Genomic DNA, 22740 nt, shown 5'->3' on the forward strand with positions numbered 1-22740 from the left:
AGCTGTTCCAGTACAACTACAACATTGGCACCTACCCGGCAATGTGGAAAATTGCCAGGTATGTCCTGTAAACAAAACAGGGCAAATCCAACCAGGTCAATTACTACCCTATCTGTCTACATTCATCAATACAATCGTGATAGAAGGGGTTGTCGACCGTGCTATCAAGTGATGCTTACTCATTGATGCTCAGTTTGGGTTCCACCAGGGCATGTCAGCTCCTGACCTCATTACAGCCTTGGTCCAAATATGGACAAAATGCTTAAAAGAAGCGAGGCGAGAGTGATTGCCTTTGACATCAAGGCAGTATCTGATCGAGTGTGGCATCAAGACACCCTAGCAAAACTGGAGTCAACGGGAATCAGGGGAAAAACACTCAACTGATTGGAGTCATACCAAACACAAAGGTTGTGATTGTTGGAAGTCAATCATCTCAGCTCCAGGACATCACTGCAGGAGTTCCTCAGGTAGTGTCCAAGGCCCAACCACCTTCAGTTGTTTCATCAATGATCTTTACTCCATCAGAAGTGTGATGTTTACGGATGATTGCAAAATGTTCAGTACCATTCATAACTCCTCAGATACTGAAGTAATCAGTGTCCATATAGATCATAGAATTTACAGTGAAAGAGGCCATTCGGCCCATCAAGTCTCCACCGGCCCTTGGAAAGAGCACCCTACCTACGCCCACACCTCCATCCTATTCCCGTAACCCAATAACCCCACCAAACTTGTTGACACTAAGGGCAACTGTGGGAGGAAACCGGAGCACTCAGGAGGAAATCCATGCAGACAAGGGGAGAACGTGCAGACTCTTCAGAGACAGCGACCCAAGCCGGGAGTCGAACCTGGGATATGCAGCAAGCCTGGACAATATTCAGTCTTGGGCAGACTAATGGTAAATAACATCCATGGCACACAAGTGTCAGGCAAGGACCATCTTCAACAAGAGATAATCTAACCATTGCCTCATGATTACAATCGCTGAATCCCCCGCTATCAACATCCTGGTGTTTACCATTGATCAAAAACTGAACTGGACCAGTCACATACATACAATGGCTACAAGTGCAGGTCAGAGGCTGGAAATTCCATGGAGGGTAACTCCCCAAAGTCTGTCCATCACTCACAAGGCACGAGTTAGGAGTGCAATAGAATAGAATATTCCTGGACGAGTGCAGCTCCAACACTCAAGAACCTCGACTCCATCCAGAAGAAAACAGCCCACTAATTGCTATCCCTTCCAGAAACATTCACTCCCTCCACCAACACACACAGCAGCAACAGTGTGTACCATCTACAAGATGCACGGCAGCAACTCACCAATGCTCCTTCGACACTTTCCAAACTCATGACCTCAAAACCTACAAAAAGTACAAGGGCAGCAAATACATGGGAACACCACCACCTGCAGGTTCCTGTTCAAATTACACACCATCTTGACTTGGAACTATATTGCAATTCCTTCACTCACTGGGTTAAAATCCTGGCACTCCCTCCCTAATGGCACTGTGGGTGTTCCTACAACACATGGACTGTGGCGGCTCAAAAGGCTGCTCAACACCCCCACCTTCTCCAGGGCAATTACGGCTGGGCAGTAAACGTTGGCCCAACCAGCAAAGCCGACATCACATAAACTAAATATAAAAGAAACCATCAAATACGGTTCCCCTAGCTCGCTTATCCTTCGTCAGTCGGAAAAGTTCCTCCCTATCTACTCTGTCCCGACACCTTAATGATTTTGAGAACCTCTATCAGGTCTCCCCCAAGAACAACAGCCTTTGCTCTTTTTGCCTCAAAACATACAAATCAAATTCAAAAATCTCATTACCCTCATAATTCTAATTCTCCCCTCATGCCAGGCTTGCGCAGCTACATCTGGTATTTCCTACCAGACCTTCTTTTACATTTTTCAATCAGATCCATCATGGCATAATATCAATGGACCTTCCAAAATGACAGCTCAAACTTAGTTCAATGTTTACGCGTGGCAATGATCTTGATTGAAGAATTCCGACCTAATCTGCTTTCTCCCTTCACTCTTACCTATCCAGAGAATCAGCGTTCACCACTCTGCTCTGCACTTCCCTTGGGGGGGGGGGGGGGGGGGGGGGGGAGATGATGACTCATGGTGGACAAGGGTTACCCGCTGAGATCATGGCAGATGACTCCAGTGCGGAGGCCGGAGACTGAGATGGAGACTATTATAAGGCTCACCCTACCACCCGTGCGGTCATTGAACCTGTGCATCGGCTTGCACAAAATGCCCGGACCACTCATCCGAGGAGGTCCAGGAGGGGCTGGAGGGCGAGCCCAATGAGAAACCAGAAGATGGAGGACAGGCAGCGGCAAGGGTCCGGCTTGCAAGGAAGGCCAGGGAGGTGCTCAGAGTCTCCAGATTCTCCTACTACAAGGCTGTGACTGTCAGCTCAACCCCGCGCCCTCCCTCCAGTTCCTTCACTATGCCCCCCTCTCTCATCCCTCACCCCCTCCTTTCCCTCACCCCCCCCCCCCCCCGCAACTACCCTGTTTCCCCCTTCAGGGGTCTATGTTACATCATTCAGGGTGATGGGCTTGTGTTGGCACCGTCAGCGTCACCATAAAAAGGCAGAAGAATGATGATAACTTGCTGTGAGGAAGGTTTGCTGCCTTTTGTGCCCTGTGGCCTTTGCAGACATCCTCTGCAGGATCTGGAGCCCTGCCCGACTTACCAGCGTCACTGATGTCGCTGTACCACCCTGTTCTGCACGCTGCACTGGAGATGCGCTGGTGTCAGGAGGCAAAGGGGATTCAAAAGAACTGGAGACCACCATAATGTCCTTGGTGCAGGCTCCCTGATTGACCTCCAACCTGTCTTCCTCCCCAATGATGCCCCTAGAGCCCTGAGACTCCATGGGATGGAGAGGTAGCTGGAGTGAGGTCTCCACTGTGCACAACGGTGTTGATGCCCTGACCGATGCTCCTCAGTGACTGGGCCATGCTCTGCAGTGAGTTAGCAATGACCCTCAACATCTGGAACATGTAGAGGTCATCAGACATGGTCGTCGCAGACGGAGCAATGCCTTGGCCACGACCACTCATGATGTGGATGTCACTTTTTCCACTTTGGTTGTCACCTTAGCAGTGTTGGCTTCGGTGCCACGCATTGCCGACAGTCTCCTGTGCCTGCAGCCTTTGGGACTTCTCCAATCAGTCTTGTAATCACTGGAATATCGCTGACTCCCCCTCCTGAATTTCATGGCTGTGTCCTATCATCTACTTCAGCTCTGGCAGAACCTTGTCCAGAGGCTCAGCATCTGTCTGGGACCCAGCTGTATCCTGGGATCCAGCAGACCTCTGACTGCTGTCTCCCCTGGATGTTCCTGCCTCCTGCATTAGCAACTGAGGTGCTCACCAGATTGTGCCCCAGAAGCCTGTTCACTAATGCCGCCCATTGAGGAGTGTCACTGGGCTGATGGAAGTTGCGGGTGATCGCAGTCACACGCCTCGCCAGTGGTTTCTTCGGAGCTCTCAGAGATGTTCTCTTGGGTGAGGGGGGTGCGGGAAACTACTCTGTATGGCCTGGTCTCATCAGCTGGAGATCTTGTGGGACAATAGACATGTGGTCAGTGAGAGGGAAGGATCATTTTGTCTAACATGGAGAACTCACTTAAGACAGGTAATCTGGGTGAAGGTGCAGGGGTCTTCACCTGTTAGTGTAGGCCAACCTCGCTGGCAGTGACTGCCCTCTCCTCAGTCAGCCCCGTGATCTCCAGAGCCCATTCCTCAACCGCAGGGGGCGAGGACTAGAATCTTTGGTACTCTGTACCCCCCTTCCCGCAAAACCTCTTGGCCCTTTTCCATTCATTATGGGCTAACTTCCCCCTGTGGGGACAACCCTACCTGCAAAACCTCTTGGCCCTTTTCTGTTCATTATGGGCTAACTTCCCCCTGTGGGGACAAAGAGAGGGCACTGTGAGCCACACGCTTGGTGGGTCGGGGGGTCTGTGGCAGGTGGCATGCGTGGGCCCCACACCTGGACATGAAGGGGTTATACCAGGGGTGGGCAAACTACGGCCCGCCAAAGGTCTTTATGCGGCCCACCAAGTCATTTTAAAAAATAAAAATAAATTTTTTTTAAGGTCAATGGGGGGGCTGTTGGGTTACTTACTGGTATAGGGTGGATACGTTGACTTGAGTAGGGTGATCATTGCTCGGCACAACGTCGAGGGCCAAAGGGCCTGTTCTGTGCTGTACTGTTCTATGTTCTATATGAGGCGCCCAGAATCATAACCGGGTGAAGTAATTATTTTACTTAATATACTATGCGGCCCTTTAAAATTGTGAATTTCTGAATGTGGCCCTTGCACGGAAAAGTTTGCCCACCTCTGGGTTATACTGATGGGTGCCAGGGGGTTCTGAGGAGCAAGCACGAGGGGAGGGTGAGAGATATCAGCCAGTGAGTTGGTGGTGGGTTGGGGGAGGGAGGGCAGGGAGAACTGATGGCAGGAGAGAGATGGTAACATGCCCTTACAGCTCATTGGAGGCAATTGGCCTTTGTCGAACATTGGATGGCTGCCCGCACTAACACCCGCTGCCTACCAGGCAGCACTGCTGACCCTGCTGCTGGTTCCCCAACCCCCTCAGGTACAGGGTGGCCCACCTCTTATCCACAGCGTGAAAAGCCTTGTGAGGTCGCCATCCCCAAAGTGAGGGGCAGGTCTATACGCTACCATGCTGGTGTGTTGACTGGGAGTGAGGGAGCATTTAAAAGCAGCACCCTTTGTTAGCAGCAAAACACAAGAGGTGTGGGTCCAGTGAATCAGATGGTGAGATAGCCAGTGATGTCGAGAATCTTCTAGGGGCTCAATTTTGGCACTAAGTACTGTTGAATATGGGCCTCGATGTCGCCAACGAGGCCGTCGTGAAACACGCCACCAAATATGCCCAAAATGGGCTAGATTTTTCTTTTGTATCACGTCCTATATTACTAATATGGCCCTTGTATTTAAATTTTATATCACTAACTGAAACCTGTCTCATAGGCATCTTCTGCCCCCTATTGAGAGCTCCCTTCTTGAAGTAATTCATTTTAAGTTTCCATTAGGCCCCTCCCCTTTATTTTTCTGGTTCCTTCAAACACCTGGTCTTCTTCCATCTTTCCACCACTCCTCAATTTCAGTACCTCACGTCCTCCTCCAATCTGACCCTTCATCTTCACCCCTAGCCCAACGATATCACTGACCAATGCCTTGACCATCATTCCTCATAGCTTTGTCAGTAATTAATATAAAAGGTTATCACCGACCATTTATCTTTTTTTCCCTCTCACCCCGATCGTCCTTCGCTCCCATTATCTTCATTATTCACCCTGGAAAAATCTTGTCCCAAGCTCTCACAACACTCCCAAATCATTCCCTTATTTACAACTTCCTCCCTTTGGGTGGGGTGATGGTGGAAAGGGGCAGCTCGTTGTTGGGGGCAAGTCGTCTACCACCAAGGCCATTTGATATTTGTTCTCCGTCCCCCAACAGTTGGTCAAGTGGCTGAAGAAGAAGGTGAATGTGGATATTATGAAATTTGGTAGGGTGGGTGGGGGAAAGAGAGAGAGAGAGAGAGAGACAGAGAGCTGCCGGTAAGTTGATCAAGGGGGTAGGTTCGCTGTAAAAGTCTGTTTTCAAATGTTAATTTAGCCATTCACACCCACCGGGATTCTGCCCCAGGTCGTTGTCAGGGTGGAGGAGGGAGATGTGGCCCCCTCTGTGCCGTGGCCAAATCCTCAACATATTGAGTGGGTTTGGAGACCGAGGTGGAGGAAACCGGCAGAGGGTCCCAAACCCCAACACCACTCGATAGCCAATCCACCCCCGTCTTAGGGGGAAAATGATGCCCCTCGGATAGTGACGGATCCCTTAGACCATGGCAGCGAGGTCGTCAGTACCAGCTCGGCCACCAAGGTCGCTGGGGTGGGATGGAGGATCGACAGACGGGCGGGCAGATTTTGCGCACCGATTCCTGGTCCGGCACCATCTAGAGGTTCAATGTTCTGATCCAGGCTTTCAGATCACCACCATGGCCTCATCATCCCCCCCCCCCCCCCCCCCCGTTCCAGCCACTACACTCCTCCCCATCTCTGTAACCGCCTCCAGCCCCTACACTTCCCTGGTAGCACATTGGTTAGCACCGTTGCTTCATAAAGCCATGGTCCCAGGTTCAATTTCCAGCTTGGGTCACTGTCGGAGCAGAGTCTGCACATTCTCCCCATGTCTGCGTGGGTTTCCTCCCAGTGCTCCGGTTTCCTCCCACCACTCCCGAAAGACGTGCGTGTTAGGTGAACTGGACATTCCGAATTCTCCCTCCATGTACCCGAATAGGCGGCAGAGTGTAACTTCATTGCAGTGTTAATGTAAGCCTACTTGTGGAATAAAGATTTTTTAAAAACGACATCTGCCACTCATGACTGGCTTATTTATTTCCTCATCTGCCCATGATGCTTGTATTTCTATCAAACATATCACTGTTTCCTACGCTCAGGACTTCCCCAATACAGTATCCACAAGGGGTATAAATTGTAGCATTCATAGCACACAGCAGATTGCCAAATCTGCGTTTATCATGCCAAGTTTTACAATATTTCTCCCTCTCAACTAAACCTGCTGACTTTTCCAAAATCATCTCAAACGCTTTTTCTAAATAACTAGCCACCTCCTTAAAACTCTTCTCCTCAGTTTCATCCACCTTCACATTAAAGCCTCACAAGGGGCGGGGGGGGGGGGGGGTATCATGGATCTCTTTAAATCAAAGTTGACCCACCTGCACAGTTGCCTCCAATGATTTCTCATCTCCCTCGTCGCCAAGCACCAGTCCCTAATCCCTCCCATGACTCTGTATGCCTTCAGAAATGTTTTGCTCTCTCTTCTACAATCCCTCCAAAGTCTAGCAATCCACACTCCTTCCCACCCCCCTCAATTCCAATGCACTTATTTTCTTTCCATTATAAATAATTCCCTTCCTTCACCCACCATGACCTTCAGCCCTTCAAAAATATTGTCATTATACAGTCTTGCAAAGAATAAACAAAAACCTCCCACTTCATAGAAAACAAACAATTAACAAAAATCTTGAATCTCTCACCCATGAGAGTCCCTTATTTTAAGTTTATCCACATAGCAGATGATTTCCATGATCAATGCATTCGGAATAATTCCTGGAAATGAAGAATTAGGATTTGCTTGTATCCATATGGGGAGGAAGAATAGCAACAATAGGGAAGGCTTTACTTTGGTATTTGATCTTTAAATGAGGGAGGGGAGCATGTGAAAGTGCAGATTATAATCATCTCATTTCAGAAAGTGTTACCACTTAAAGTAGCATATATAAAAAGGTAAACAAACTCAGATAAAACGTCGGCACCTCATTAACAACAATTGTTCCCTTTGACTCGGTCTTTATACGACTCCCTTTAAGGAAATCAGTTGCAGGTGTCACTCCTTTCCACAAGGCAGCGAGTAATTCATGGAAAAGAAAAGCAGATTTGAGAACACCAGCAATCAGAAAAACTAACAGGTTCAAATTAAAAATCCAATTAAAAGAGAATTTTATACCAATGCCAACCACACAGATATCTGCTGGGAGAACATTTCCACTTGCGAGTTCAATTTCTTTCAACTGCAAATATATGGAAAACAATTGTTTTTCAAATTCAAGCTACAGGAATTGAAACAGTATGCAAAGAATATTTTTTTAAAAAGAGGTGTGAATTTAAATGATTAAACATAAAATTGGTTTACCAATCCATCCTCTCCCCTTAGCTCGGTCACGTGATCCAGCATGTAAAACTTCACAGCTTCCTCCTCAAACGCCTGTAATTTCACAGTCTTAAAATTAGAATACCAAGTTAAAGTTCCAAGTTCTTTTATTCTATTAAATCCATCAGTGGAAATTGTGCAAGTTTATATTAAAAGCTGAGGACAACTGGAGAAGGTTTAAAATCCTGTCTTGAACAGCAATAAAATACTTTTGAAAGTTTTGATCTAAATTAGATGATGGGCAGCATAGCAGCCCAGTCGTTAGCCCAGATGCTTGACAGTTCCAGGGTCCCAGGTTCGATTCCCAGCTTGGGTCACTATCTGTGCGGAGTCAGCACATTCTCCCCGTGTGCGCGTGGGTTTCCTCCCACAGTCCAAAGATGTGCAGGTCAGGTGGATTGGCCATGCTAAATTGCTACTTAGTGTCCAAAAAGGCTAAGTGGGGTTACTGGGTTATGGGGATAGGGTGGAGGCGTGGGCTTGAGTAGGGTGCTCTTTCCAAGGACCAGTGCAGACGCGATGGGCCAAAAAGACTTCTTCTGCACTGTAAAATCTATGATCTATAACAAAACGGAAAGTAGAAAACAAACAACAATTTCCTTTCAGAACTGTCCCGTGTCTATCATTTATAACCATCCCAACTGGAACTTTGAATTGTTTGCATTTCAAACATTTGAATTTCAACTTAACTTCATTATAGCTTTGCCAATTTCTATCCCCAGTACATGTTGATATGGTACCTCAGAGGTTCCAATCACCGTCACCGATTTGGCATTTTCAGCCACAAAGGCAGCTACCTCCATTCCTGGAACACAAGAGAAAAATCCCTCATAGAAATATTTTCGTTACTTAATTTTATGAAGCAGTGTGTCAGCCATGGCTTGGCTTCCGAGTTCAGCAAGTTGTGGGCGCAAGTTCCGCCCCAAAGGTTTGCATAATGTCTATGCTGGCACTCCCAGTGCAGCACTGCAGGGATACAAAATTTGTTGGAGGTGCCAATTTTCAGATGGGACATTAAACCGAGGACCTGTGACACGCCACCCCCCAGGCGTGTTCCCTGGTGACAGGATGGGTAAGCCTTGCAAAATGTCATCGAAATGAGCGGCCAATGGCAAAACACGCCACGGAGGGGGCTGGAAAATCCTATCCTAATTTTTTAGGTGGACAAAGATAAAGGATTTCTGTTGCCACTAATGGTTCATGCACAGCACTGTAATAGCTAATAGTTTACACCATATTGCAACCACTTTAACTAGACTTCACTGTCTTCTAGAAGTATATGTTGTGGCTTCCGCACTGCTGCTGACTTCACCTCAAAACTCTACTGTGCAGACTTGCAATGTAACACTAATACGACAAACAAACCTATCATTCAGCTCAAAGCAATTTCAATGCCTAGAATATTAAGAAATCCTTAGATCATTGGCTTCAGATTACAGTAGGCTATCTGAATCTTTTGATTGTTTGGCTTGACTTTCAGAAACGTAATACAGAAATTAATTAAACTTGTTGATGATACCAGTTTAAACAGAAGCAATAGAACTGAAAGCAGCTTAGAAAATATTGAACAAATTGGACTAAGTATATAAGTAGGCAGACAGTGGATTAAATTTAATACAAGTATGCAAAATATTTCTCATAGGATTAAAAGAAAGGGGCGAAAACCACTCCAAAAATTGTTTCGAAATAGTTGAGACTGAAGTTGCAAAAGACCTATGAATCCTAGCAGACGCAACGCTCAACATGTCCCCCAATTAACAAAGCTAATGAAAAGTTGAAGTATATATATATTTTTTAAAAGCCAAAAGGAAGTCATGATCAAAACGTATGTTGCTCCTGTCTGGGTCACCGAGACATATGGGGAACATGCAGGCATTGTAAATAGTACAGAAAAGCCATGAAGTTGATTTCCAGAACCAATGGTCTGAGTAATGAGGAAAGGTGAGAAACTTGGGCTTCTTTAAGGCATAAATGGGGCAGTCAGAAAGAGTTATAGGAGATAACAAACAGGTCGAAAAAGGTAGACCTGAAACATTTATGTTGGAAAATGAAGAGTAGAGAACAAACTTGTAGGAAAATTTAGAATGGATGACAGAAAGCTCATCACAAACAATGGTTGACACTGGATTAATCTCTCAGATCGAGCAGTGGAAGTGAAAATAAACCTGATCATCTGATTCTTTAACATCTCCTAGAATTTTGCAGCCAAGGTCGTTCATAGAGGTCGTGTTATCCTGGTTCAGCAGTGAAGGCATGAAAATATGAAATATAAACTTAAATAAGGGATGCTAGTTTGGCCCTTGTAAAAGACAAAGGGGAACTAAAGAACGACTAAAGCAATCACTGCGCTAAAAAACACATTATCGCATCAACAAATCTACTTTGATTGTTGCACTCCCTTGTAAATAATTTATCAGTTGGAAGACACGGAGGAAAAATAGAAAATGCTGCAAATACTCGGCACCTTTAGGGAAAAACAGTTAACATTTCAGTTTGATGATCTTTAATTTGAGGAAAATCAAGTTGGTTCTGTTGCAGGAAAATGAGTCTCCGACCGGATTCTTTTTTTCCGCCGTGTGAATGGAACTTTTACTATGAAATGAAAAAATGAAAATGAAAATCACTTATTGTCACGAGTAGACTTCAATGAAGTTACTGTGAAAAGCCCCTAGTCGCCACATTCCGGCGCCTGTCAGGGGAGGCTGGTACGGGAATCGAGCTTTAAAAGCCAGCGATTTAGCCTGGCGAGCTAAACCAGCCCCTAAGTACAGAAAGGGAAAATTTTCCCCTCAGGAAAGTGTAATCTTTAAAAAAAATAAATTAAGAGTACAAATTCATTTTTTTCAATTAAGGGGCAATTTAGCATGGCCAACTGACTTACCCTGCACATCTTCGGGTTGGGGGGGGGGGGGGGGGGGGGGGAACAAAACCGTTGAAAACACGGGGAGAATGTGCAAACTCCACACGGACAGTGACCCAGAGCCGGGATCTAACCTGGGATCTCGGCGGGTGCTAACCAATGTGCCACCCGAAAAGTACAATCCTTTGCATGCAATCACAGGACTCCAAAAATAAATACTCCTTAATTTATGGCATTGACAGAACCACGTGAATTTTGGTACAGCGTCACCAGAAGAAAAGTTTTTAAATTACCAATGAATGAGGTGCCAATGATGACGACATTACTTCCTGCTGATAGTTCATTGATTTTCTTTGCATCTTCAGGGGTACGCAAGAGACAAACGTTTTTTAGATCTGCGCCTGGACAATCAACCATTCTGGGTCTGGATTTAATGGATAACATGACATAAATGGAGCAAAGCAAGAACTCAAAAGGAACACAAATATGCTCAATATTTTCATCCATGGCTCTGATGTTAACTAGAATATTAAAGTGCATAGCACAGACCACAGTGGATTCCAAAGAACTCAGATAGAAAAACAGACCTGAAGTACTTTTTAAAGTTAATAAGCGCCACATTGACAGAAAAACACTATCAAGTTTAAAAATTCACATCGTCATTTAAACATACTATGGGAGACCTGTGCATTCGGTTTGTACATATGCAGTTACAAACATACCTGCTTTTAAGTGATACATCCATGTACGTTATGATCCCGTTCATAAACCTGTTCCCTGCACTGTTCAACGAGGCCAGTGTGTTGTGCACCAACCAATTTGTGAATCACAAGTCAATGTACTGACACTTCATTGAAGGTGCTAGTAGTATGAAGTTACTCGCACATGAAATGTTTTTAAAACTAGTGTATACATACTCTTTCATATCAGTAAAGATATTGAGCTGGATTTTCGACCACGCTTGCCGCAAGATCGTCACGAACAGGACAGGGACCATGTAAAGGTCCGTTGACCTCGGGCGGGAATCTCCAGCGGTAGTGCCAGAAAACCCCGTCCATTAACTCGATGATACTGTCAGAATTTACGTTGAAGTTTCCCACATCCTTCATTACCATCGTATGTTTGTGAGATTTCGGTCAATTTCTAGATAAGTATACAAGGTAGGTTGCCCTGGTTTTGAACCAGTTAGTTGATTCAAAACTTGGGGTGGAATTTTCCCTGAATTGCAAAGTGATAGGTGTTTAAAAAAAAAGACGAGATTTTTCCCAGCTAGCCAGAAGGGTGGATTTCCACGCCATGACGTCTGCTTCCTGCGTCATTAATTATGCAGGCACAGAAAACACAGCATATCGCTGGTGGGCAGCCTTGGAATCGCCTGCCATGCCATTATCTCACCGTTACCTCATTTCAGGTGCCATATCTAAACTGCAACTACATGCACAATTCTTACCGCTTGCAGCCCAGACTGCTCCAGTGGAGACATGTCCCTGAAAACCAAGTAGAGTTCAGTGACCAGTCACTGGAATGCCTTTTGGAAGCCTACCTTGATGTCCTCCACTCCTGCTCTGGCCACTGGAGGTCCACCAACCTCGCTTAAAGATGGCGCCCCGATCTCTGGGGAGCCAGCATGGCCAGCTCCATCAGGCTCCAGCATTGGCCCTTTTGTTTCAGATTCCAGCATCCGCAATAATTTGCTTTTATCCATCAGGCTCTGCCCTGCCAGACTGACTGTGTAAACCACACCCTCAGGTTTTGTTTTGTCAGAGTGTCAGAAAATCTGGTCTGAAAACTCAGCAGTGCATCTGGAGAGATAAGTAGCTTACTTTGCTTCTGCGGCATGCATGCAGGCAAAGAAATGGGAATGCAAAACAAAGGAAAAATGAGTATCGCTGAAAGAACGTTTTACTACTCAGAAAGGAGTAAATTCTAGCTTCAGAGTATCTTAATCTCTCTTACAACTCCCCTTAAACCTGCACACCACAGACATTCTACCTCCTGGCCATTTCTAAGAAGTCTTACAACACCAGGTTAAAGTCCAACAGGTTTGTTTTGAATCACTAGCTTTCGGAGCACAGCTGCTTCCTCAGGATTCACCTGAAAGCTAGTGATTAGAAAGAAACCTGTTGGACTTTAACCTGGTGTTGTAAGACATCTTACTGTGCCCACCCCAGTCCAATGCTGGCATCTCCACATCATTTCTAAGCCAGACAGACATGCGAGTCAATTAATTTAACAAACCACAAAAATAAAGATTTGCCATAAATGGAATGGCGGGGGGGGGGAATGCTATTTCTCAAAGTCTTGTATACCACCACAGGGTGGCTGTCTACTTTGTTTCTAATACTCACAATTCATTCTCCATCTCATTTGGGATCCAAACAATAAAGCTTGGATTTTGTCAAATAAAATTCGAAAGATCTAAGCAGGTTAAGAGAAACCCAACTCACACACACATACAACATTACTAATGGCAGTTACCAGCTATAGCTCAGAAGGGACTGAGTTGAAGGGAGTCAACCACTTACATGCTTCCTGTTGCAATCAGCAAGTTGTCATAGTGCTGAATGGTTCCATCTTTGAAACTGACTTTCCTTTTTCCTGTGTTCACAGATGTGGCCTAAAGCACAGTAAAACAAAGATGAACATCAATCCGAAAGTGCGATACTGAAAAGAAACCACTCTGGAACCAGAATGCAGCAAAAAGACTAAGAGGATCTAACATAAGTAGATAGATCCCTTTCTTCACCTCATTAATTGAAGATGCGTCCATTGATCCTTTAGAAGCGCTGACATATCCTGTAAGCGTCAAGGAATTAATGTAACTAAACCATCATGAATAATGTGATGCATTGCATGCAGGTTACAGTACAGACTTCCTGTAGTCTAACTTGTTGGTTTCAATTAAAAATACTCTGGAAGGCTAGCTCTCTGGAATGGAGATTAGAAGTTTTATGCAGACTCTGTTCACCTAAAAACTGACATATGTGACTAATGTGAATTGCACACTTCATAGTGAGCGATAAAGCAAATATGAAGCAAGAATGCAAAAGTGACACAACCAATGTTATATTTGTGCCCAGGATGAGCAACACTTTAGCCATTTTGGATCAAGTTTGGAGAACAATGTACCGCGGGACTGGAAGATCCTGTCAACAGTCAATGGTGATGGAAAAACACACGGCTGGGGGGTTGGAAAATCCTGGCCACTGATTTGTCACTTTTATAAGGTAAAAATTTACAGGTAGTGAAATAAATGATTGGTATTAAAGGTAGAAACTGAAATATAAACAGTGTTTATGAAAAATGTGATTTTGTAAATACAAAATCATAAATGGAGAAATGTCACATACCACAATTCCTTTTAGGTACAATAGGCTGTTCAGAAGCAATTATGAACTCAGGGCACTTGTTAACAACCTGCTTATAATAATTCCTTCAACCCTTTTTATAGGATTTCTATAGTGAGACTAATAGCAGAAAGGGACAGGTTTCTGTCAATTCAGTGATTTGTAAATGATTGGTATCTGTGGTGCCTTCGACTCCACGCCCTTTGGAGAAGCAGAGACACCGACAGTAAATTCCACACTGAACTGCAAATCTGCAGTCTCCAGAAATTTCTGTTAGTTTCAGAAAAGTAACTAAGTGGAACAGTGATGATTTCACTATCAATACAACCTAACCAGCTGTTCAACTTGCCGCAGACCAAATTAAAATTATAAACTCCCATGGTTTAATGTAACTATTAGACACTTGAAAACACTGTGCAGAGGCAGCATGGTGGCACAGTGGTTAGCCACTGCTGACCCGCGGCACTGAGGTTCCAGATTCGATCCCGGCTCTGGGACACTATCCATGTGAAATTTGCACATTCTCCCCGTGTTTGCACGGGTGTCACCCTCACAACCCAAAGATGTGCAGAGTAGGTGGATTGGCCACGCTAAATTGCCCCTTATTTGGAAAGAATTAATTGGGTATTCTAAATAGATTTATAGTGACTTGACACACACACGCACACAGTGGTGGAGTAGCTTGCAGCTATTGTAATTTGACAGTATTTTGTCAATTTGAATCATGGCTGCGCTTCTGTTGGTTGAAAGTCAAATTGAAACAGTTTGGGCAGACTCTTTCCCTTGGCATGGAAAGCACTGATGGAATATTATATTGCACAATCACATTTCAAAACTGGATTTTCTGCATCAGGAGTTTTGCATTCCAGTCTTCAGCTTGATAACAGGCAACACTGTCATCACAATGAGATGCGTTGTAAAGCCAGTATGCTCTCTTCTGTACACAGACATAGGCCTCTGGTAAGAAAACCGTGATACTTGCTTTTTAAAAAATTATTCAAGCAAAGAGAAAAAGAGTCATAAAATGCTATTACAAAAGGTGAAGTCCCATCTCACCTCCTTGTCGGTGAACACTTCAATAGCATGCATTGAGTAGAACTCTGGCTTCCGCAACAAGATATTTTCAATATGGCTGTCTAAATGCTAAGGAAACACACAATAACCGGTTAGGAAATAAAATGCAGGAACCTTTTACAGAGGAAGAAATAAATAGCTACTGTTAGCTGGATGAATGCTTCCCTGTTGTGATCCTGATAATGGTGTGCAGCGAGGTAATTGGTGTAACCAGTTCACATTTATCGCCCCACAGGTGGAGAGGAAGAAACAAAAAAGGACAGGATGGTTTTAGGAAGGCAGACTAGTACATAAAAACGACAGATACCACTTGTCTGTCTGACGGTAAAAGTATCATAATCACTAAAATTAAACAGTATTTGATTTGTTATACCCAAGGTCTAGAGCAATTTCCTACATCAGTCCTTCATGCATACACACAAGGGCAACATGGAAGCAGGACTGTTTACAAATTTCTCACTAAGTGCTTCCAATGTTCTGCCTGCCAGGACCACTTGGCTCCTGACCTCATTATGGCAGAGTCCAAACATGGAGAAAAGAGCTGAACTCGTGAGGTGTGATTTACTGCATCTAACATCAAGGCAGCATTTGACCACGTGTGGCATCAAGAGGCCAGCGCAAAAGTCAATGCGAATAAGGGGGGGAAACCTCCACTGGTTGGAACCATACCTAGCACAACTGAAGATGGGTGTGGCTGTTGAAAGTTAATCTCAGTCCCGGAACATCACTGCAGGAGTTCCTCAATGGAGTGCCCTAGGCCCAACCATCTTCAGCTGTTTCTCAATGACCTTCCCTCCGTCATAAGGTCAGAAGTGGGAATGTTCACTGATGAATGCACGATATTCAGCTCCATTCGCAACTCTTCAGATACTGAAGCAGCCCATGTCCAAATGTAACAAAGCCTGGACAATAGTCAGTCTTAGGTGATCAGTGTCAAGTCGAGTAACATTCAAGCTTTATAAGTGCAAGGCAATGACCATCTCCATCAAGAAAGAATATAACCATCTCCCTTTGTCACTTAGTAGCATTAACATTGAGGTATCCTTCACTATCAATCCCTGCACGGGGATCATGTGTGGGTGGGGGGATCCCACTGGATTGGTACCCCATCTACCACCTTCTGTATTCACTCCCCTACCACTGAAGAACAGTGGCAGCAGTGTGTATCATTTACAAAATGCACTGCAGCAACTCACCAATGCTCCTTAGACACCACCGACTTCAATAATTGTAGCAACAGTCAGCTGAAAACAATCAGTAACTAACCTGTAATTGTGATGATCCTTTTAAATAGTTCTTGTTTTTCGGGGCGGGGGTTAATACTTGTTACTGCTGCACATGTATTCAGTTATGCAAGTTTGAGAGAGAGGATGCTACCTGGAGCATGACCTCCAAAATGATACTGTTGATTGACCGTCATGATCTGCCTGCTCCACATACTTCCAATGCGGATAATCAATACACGCACGCTAAAATCTGCAGCAATATGGTGTCTGATGGGATTCATCTCACATGTGCATCACAGAAGACATTTAAGTTCTGAAGGCATTCATCGCACTCCAAAAAAGTAGCAATACCAACTTCAATGTCACATATTATGTATAGAAAATAAATATTTTGTTTTTAATTGATGTTCACTCACAGAATAGTACCTCTGTTGTGCCATTCTCAAACACAACTTGAGGTGCACCTTGATTATATTCCGGATGTATAAATCTTGTTTACCAAGAGCCTCGTTAATGTTCAACCTCTATTACAAAACTAAATGATTTAATACAGACCACAAAAACATGACAATACTGAGCCCATAATGTTCCTAGTTATTAGTCATGTCTCACCTATAAAAGTTATTTTTCTTACTAACCTTACTGAGTTTCGGGCGATCATAAGGAAAGTGCATTTCTTTGGTTGCTAATATTATGCGTCCTTTGTAACCTTCCTGGCGAAGAGTTTCTGCACAGACTAATGAGGCTGGACCTTATGGCAAAATTGAAAATTATCACAGCATGGATTGAAAATGTTACCATCTACTGAAGAACCATGGGCTGAATTCTCCGCCGTCGGGATGCTCAGTTTTGCCAGCATCCCGAGGGTTTCCCGATGGTGTGGGGCAGCCCCACAACGGGAAACCCCATTGATCAGCCGGCGAAACAGAGAATCCCATGCGGAACCAGAAATCTGGCGTGGCGGGATGGAGAAACCTGCCCCATAGTCTCACTACCCACGAACAATTAGACACAATTTCTATTTAAACCTACATAATTTTCTTCCATGTGGTTATGTCCAGTAACAGAAGATGTTTAGTTGCTTCCAGAATGCTACCAATGTTGCTCTGAAAATATCCACAAGGAAATGCATAAATACCGCTCGGAGCTGTTCCTTCTATTTAGGCTTTTCACAAGAGGACTTCACAGCACTACACACAGTAGCACAGGAAGATCAACTATTCATTCCACAGGGACAGCATTGGAAATGCATATCTAACATATGTGAGAGAGCAGAATAGTGACGTACGAGTAGCACTTAAGACAACTTTAGAGAGCACTGGCAGAATTTTGGAATATGCTACTGCCTCTTAGCAACATGGGTGAGTGTAATTTCACCAGTATAGGTAGACATAGTGCGGGATTTTTAAGGAGTTGGGAAGAGTTTGCATACATTTAAACATGGCAGGCATAACCCAAATGTGGAAATCATGCCTCATATCCACCAGATCTCTCATTTTGTCGATATTGGAAAAAGGGGAAGGTGTGTGATACGTAAAGGAAAACTCAAACTCAGCAAAGTCACTTGAACCTGGTGCCGAGTCTTAAAAGAAATGTCTGCCTGTACAAGGGCTTTAAACCCACTGTGAGGGAGACACAAACTTATGAGTAGGTATGAAAGCTCTTGGAGGGTTAATTAAGTATATTTAAATGTCATGATCTGAAGTTATCCAAATCCCCAACCCTTTAAAAAGAATTTTAGAAGGCCACACTATCAGAGAAAGTTACAAAAGAACAATGTGGAATTGCTTTGATTGACAGGCCAGGTGGTGTAGCATCTACTTTAGCAGTTTCAATAGTTGTTGACATTTCCCCAAGAATTCAATTGGAACAGTTGGGTGATCTCGGCAAGGGGAACTGAATTCACAGTTTGAGTGATAGGTTAAAAAGCCTACTTTTTAAAATAAATTGAGTACACCCAATTTTTTTCACAATTAAAGGGCAATTGAGCATGGCCAATTCACCTACCTGCACATCGTTGGGTTGTGGGGGTGAGACACACGTAGACACATGAAGAGTGTGCAAATTCCATACGGCCAGTGACCCGGGGCCAGGATCAAACCGGGTCCTTGGTGCCGTGAGGCCACAGTGCTAACCACTGAGCCACTGTGGCGCCCTCTAAAAAGCCTATTAAAGGATTAGCTGTCTTTGATGTGAGGTATGAATCGAAGTTTGTTTGTTTTTATAACAGACTAAGCATTCAATATTTTTAAAAAATCTCTGAACAGGCCTTCGTGAATTAGGAGTTTATTTTTACTATCAAGTCTGTATACGGAGAGCCATATTAGATATTTCAACTTTTATTTCATCTCCATTTGGCTCTGGAGGTCTGCCCAGGATATTGAAGGAGTTGGCTTGGAGGGTACAAGGAGGTCACAGGACTGGAGGGAGCCGAGGAGTGAGGACCTTAAATCTTACAGCATACTGGGCATGAAACTTCCAGAATATTGAGGCACGCCATCCAACCTGCCAACCTCGGTACTCAGCCATCCTGGCCTCATTTTCTCTGCTTCCAGGGCAGCAGGCCAGACTCCGTCCCTCTGGAGTGATGATAGTCACATTTGGAGGTAATTGTGTGTGGCGGGTTGGTGAGTATGGAAATTTCATTTGAGCTCAAGGGCAGAACCAGAATGAGTTTTAGAATCACCATTAAACTAAATAATACCACCCATTCACCATACTTCACGCTTCTCAAAAGGTCAATGACAAAGAGACAAAATTTTGCAATATGGTTTCGATTATTGCCCTTATGTTTAATTGATGCAAACAGTGCTCCCTATAAATTATCTTTATACTGGCAGGCTACAAACTCCTTAGAGCACTTTTTGGGCCAATGGAAAGTTTTTTGTTTTGACTTTTTTTTTTAAATATAATTTTGATTGGAATTTTTTACAGAAAATATAAAACATAACGACAAACAATGAAATGCAACAAAATAACCCATAATAACTGTGACACCCCCAGACCGTATCGGCGCATGTATCACATCCCCCCACCCCCCCCCCCCCCCAACCCTAATGAACAACAAAAGAACTTTAAAAAATATTAAAATTAAATAAACATAGTCATTGTCGGCCCCCCCCCCCCCCTTTTCCCTCCCCTTTTCCCTCCCCGGGTTGCTGCTGCTACTGTCCCAGTACCCTATCGTTGAGCCAGAAAGTCGAGAAAAGGCTGCCACCGCCTAAAGAACCCTTGTACCGACCCTCTCAGGGCGAATTTGACCTTCTCTAGCTTAATGAAACCCGCCATGTCATTGATCCAGGTCTCCACGCTTGGGGGCCTCGCATCCTTCCATTGTAGTAAGATCCTTCGCCGGGCTACTAGGGACGCAAAGGCCAGCACACCGGCCTCTTTCGCCTCCTGCACTCCCGGCTCCACCCCAACCCCAAAAATCGCGAGTCCCCATCCTGGCTTGACCCTGGATCCCACCACCCTCGACACCGTCCTCGCCACCCCCTTCCAGAACTCCTCCAGTGCCGGGCATGCCCAGAAAATATGGGCATGGTTTGCTGGACTCCCCGAGAACCTGACACACCTGTCCTCACCCCCAAAGAACCTACTCATCCTCATCCCAGTCATGTGGGCCCGGTGCAGCACCTTGAATTGGATGAGGCTAAGCCGCGCACACGAGGAGGAAGAATTAACCCTCTCCAGGGCATCAGCCCATGTCCCGTCTTCGATCTGTTCCCCCAGTTCCCCCTCCCACTTCGTTTTCAGCTCCTCTACTGACGCCTCCTCCGCCTCCTGCATAACCTTGTAGATATCAGATATCTTCCCCTCTCCGACCCAGACCCCCGAAAGCACCCTGACGCTCACCCCCCTCGCGGGAAGCGAAGGGAATCCCTCCACCTGCCGCCTAGCAAATGCCTTTACCTGCAGATACCTGAACATGTTCCCCGGGGGGAGCCCAAATTTCTCCTCCAACTCCCCCAGGCTCGCAAACCTCCCATCAATAAACAGGTCCCTCAGCTGTCTGATGCCCGCTCTGTGCCAACCCTGAAATCCCCCATCAATGTTCCCCGGGACGAACCTATGGTTCCCCCTTAACGGAGCCTCCATCGAGCCCCCCACTTCTCCCCTATGTCGCCTCCACTGCCCCCAAATCTTGAGGGTAGCCGCCACCACCGGACTCGTGGTATACCTCGTAGGAGGGAACGGCCACGGCGCCGTTACCAGGGCCCCCAGGCTTGTATCGCCACAGGACGCCCTCTCCATCCGTTTCCATGCTGCCCCCTCCCCCTCCATTACCCACTTGCGCACCATCGACACATTGGCCGCCCAATAATACCCCGAGAGATTGGGTAACGCCAGCCCCCCACCATCTCTACCCCGCTCCAAGAAGACCCTCTTCACCCTCGGGGTCCCATGCGCCCAAACAAAGCTCATGATGCTGCTAGTCACCCTTCTAAAAAAGGCCCTAGGGATAAAGATGGGCAAACACTGAAAAAGGAACAAGAACCTCGGGAGAACCGTCATTTTGACGGACTGCACTCTACCCGCCAACGATAGCGGCACCATGTCCCACCTTTTAAATTCCTCTTCCATCTGCTCCACCAGCCTGGTAAAATTAAGCTTATGGAGAGTCCCCCAACTCCTGGCCACCTGCACCCCCAGGTATCTGAAACTCTTCACTGCCCTCTTAAATAGGAGTCTCCCAATTCCCTCCTCCTGATCACCCGGGTGTACTACAAATACCTCACTCTTGCCTAAATTTAACTTATAGCCCGAGAAGCCCCCAAATTCCGCTAACAGCTCCATCACCCCCGGCATTCCCCCTTCTGGATCCGCCACATACAACAGCAGGTCGTCCGCATACAGCGATACACGATGTTCCTCCCCACCCCGCACCAGACCCCTCCATCTCCCGGACTCCCTCAACGCCATAGCCAAAGGTTCAATCGCCAGTGCAAAGAGCAAGGGGGACAGGGGGCACCCCCGCCTGGTCCCACGGTAGAGCCTAAAGTACTCTGATCTCCTTCCATTGGTAACTACACTCGCCATCGGAGCTGCGTAGAGCAGCCTCACCCATTTGATGAATCCCTCCCCGAATCCGAACCGCTCCAGCACCTCCCACAGGTACCCCCACTCAACGGGCCCATGGAAAGTTGACATTTTAACAGCACCAATTGTCGCAAAGATGATCGTGTCCTGTTTATATTAATGTATGGCGCATAGATTGACGCACAGCTGTGCACTACCCGGGGAAGCATTACTCACCTTCCCCTCAGTCCCATTTTCCTTCTCCTTGCAGGTCTCATTCCACCTTCACTTCTCACTGGTCTGAATCCAATTATTCCACATTGGGTCTATCTCTCGTCATTGCTTCCATTTTCACTCTCCTCTTTTTCTACCTGTCCTCACATCTGTCCTATTCTACCTGTCCTTTGACATCTCAGGCCTGGAATGTTAGCTCCCATTTCTAGATACAAGAGTTCTCACTTTCAGGAGAGTAAACAAAAACAAAAAGAAGCAGAGGGGGTCTACATAGCCTGAAAGTCAGGCTTTGGATCACAGGTTATCTAAACCACGCACAGTACCAAACAATGCAATGAAACTCTCGTAATCTTGTCTCCCATCCATTATCCTTGCCAAATACATTCTCCCTATAGATGATCAATTACAAAATCTTTATCATAAACCTACCCACAAGAAAGCATTTGGGGCGAATCCATTGGTGAACTTCAGCCCAGACTGGGGATGCTCATTCCGAAATATTGCCACTAGGTTTGTCACCTTCAGTTGCTCTAGGTCTTTTGTGGCTGAAAGTTGGAGTCCTGGGTCTTAGGAAGCTGCTGAATAAAATGAGACTCCCAGGGACCACTTTAATCCTGGGCCAGCAACCAGATGCGTGACTGGCCCAGCATTGGGCTCAGTCTCTCCCTGAACAGGCCAACCCATTTACTGGTGAACTTTACCAAGTCTCTCTCCCTCCCATAACTCTGATTGGAGTGCTCACCCCGACTGAAGCAGAATCACTTCAAAAGGCGTAATCTGGCTCCTCTCCTCCCGCCCTCATCACCACACACTGCTGACATGCAAGTGCACCTCCCTGCACCCCTCTCCAACTCGCTGCTCCTCCAGTCGCCATGTTGGTGTTTCTCCAATTACATATTTATTTTCTCCCATGCTTGCAGCTCCTCCAATCCACTTTCTAGCCAGTCGCATGTTTGCAGCTTGATGCTTAATTCCGACCCTCACTTGAACTCAATGTTGAGTGACCGGTTTATTTTAACGCATGGCACATCCCAGATTGTTGTAGAGCCACACACAAACACACCTTCAAGGAAACATTGGACGCAGTGATTTCAGATGAATATTAACACAAAATGGGCTGCATAAACTGAACATACCAAAACCAAGCTGTGCAAAATGTATTCCAGGTTTACACACGATCCAGCATGTTGTTT

The 22740-nt window shown here is 45.7% G+C and overlaps 1 protein-coding gene across 2 annotated transcripts in view; it reads right to left on the reverse strand.

Moving 5' to 3' along the window:
• The window catches only part of aifm4 (apoptosis inducing factor mitochondria associated 4), a 62110-nt gene that overhangs the window by 24509 nt on the left and 14861 nt on the right, over nt 1–22740 (reverse strand). For both annotated transcript variants that reach the window (XM_038814199.1, XM_038814200.1), the window contains exons 7-14: nt 16933–17045; nt 15051–15137; nt 13173–13264; nt 10941–11071; nt 8477–8592; nt 7770–7841; nt 7584–7647; nt 7393–7469 (exon numbers count right to left, since the gene is read on the reverse strand). In XM_038814199.1, the coding sequence (XP_038670127.1) occupies nt 7393–7469; nt 7584–7647; nt 7770–7841; nt 8477–8592; nt 10941–11071; nt 13173–13264; nt 15051–15137; nt 16933–17045 (752 nt within the window). The remainder of the gene's footprint in view (nt 1–7392; nt 7470–7583; nt 7648–7769; nt 7842–8476; nt 8593–10940; nt 11072–13172; nt 13265–15050; nt 15138–16932; nt 17046–22740) is intronic.

Source organism: Scyliorhinus canicula, chromosome 12 (assembly GCF_902713615.1).
Source record: "Scyliorhinus canicula chromosome 12, sScyCan1.1, whole genome shotgun sequence".
Taxonomy (NCBI): Eukaryota; Metazoa; Chordata; class Chondrichthyes; order Carcharhiniformes; family Scyliorhinidae; genus Scyliorhinus; species Scyliorhinus canicula.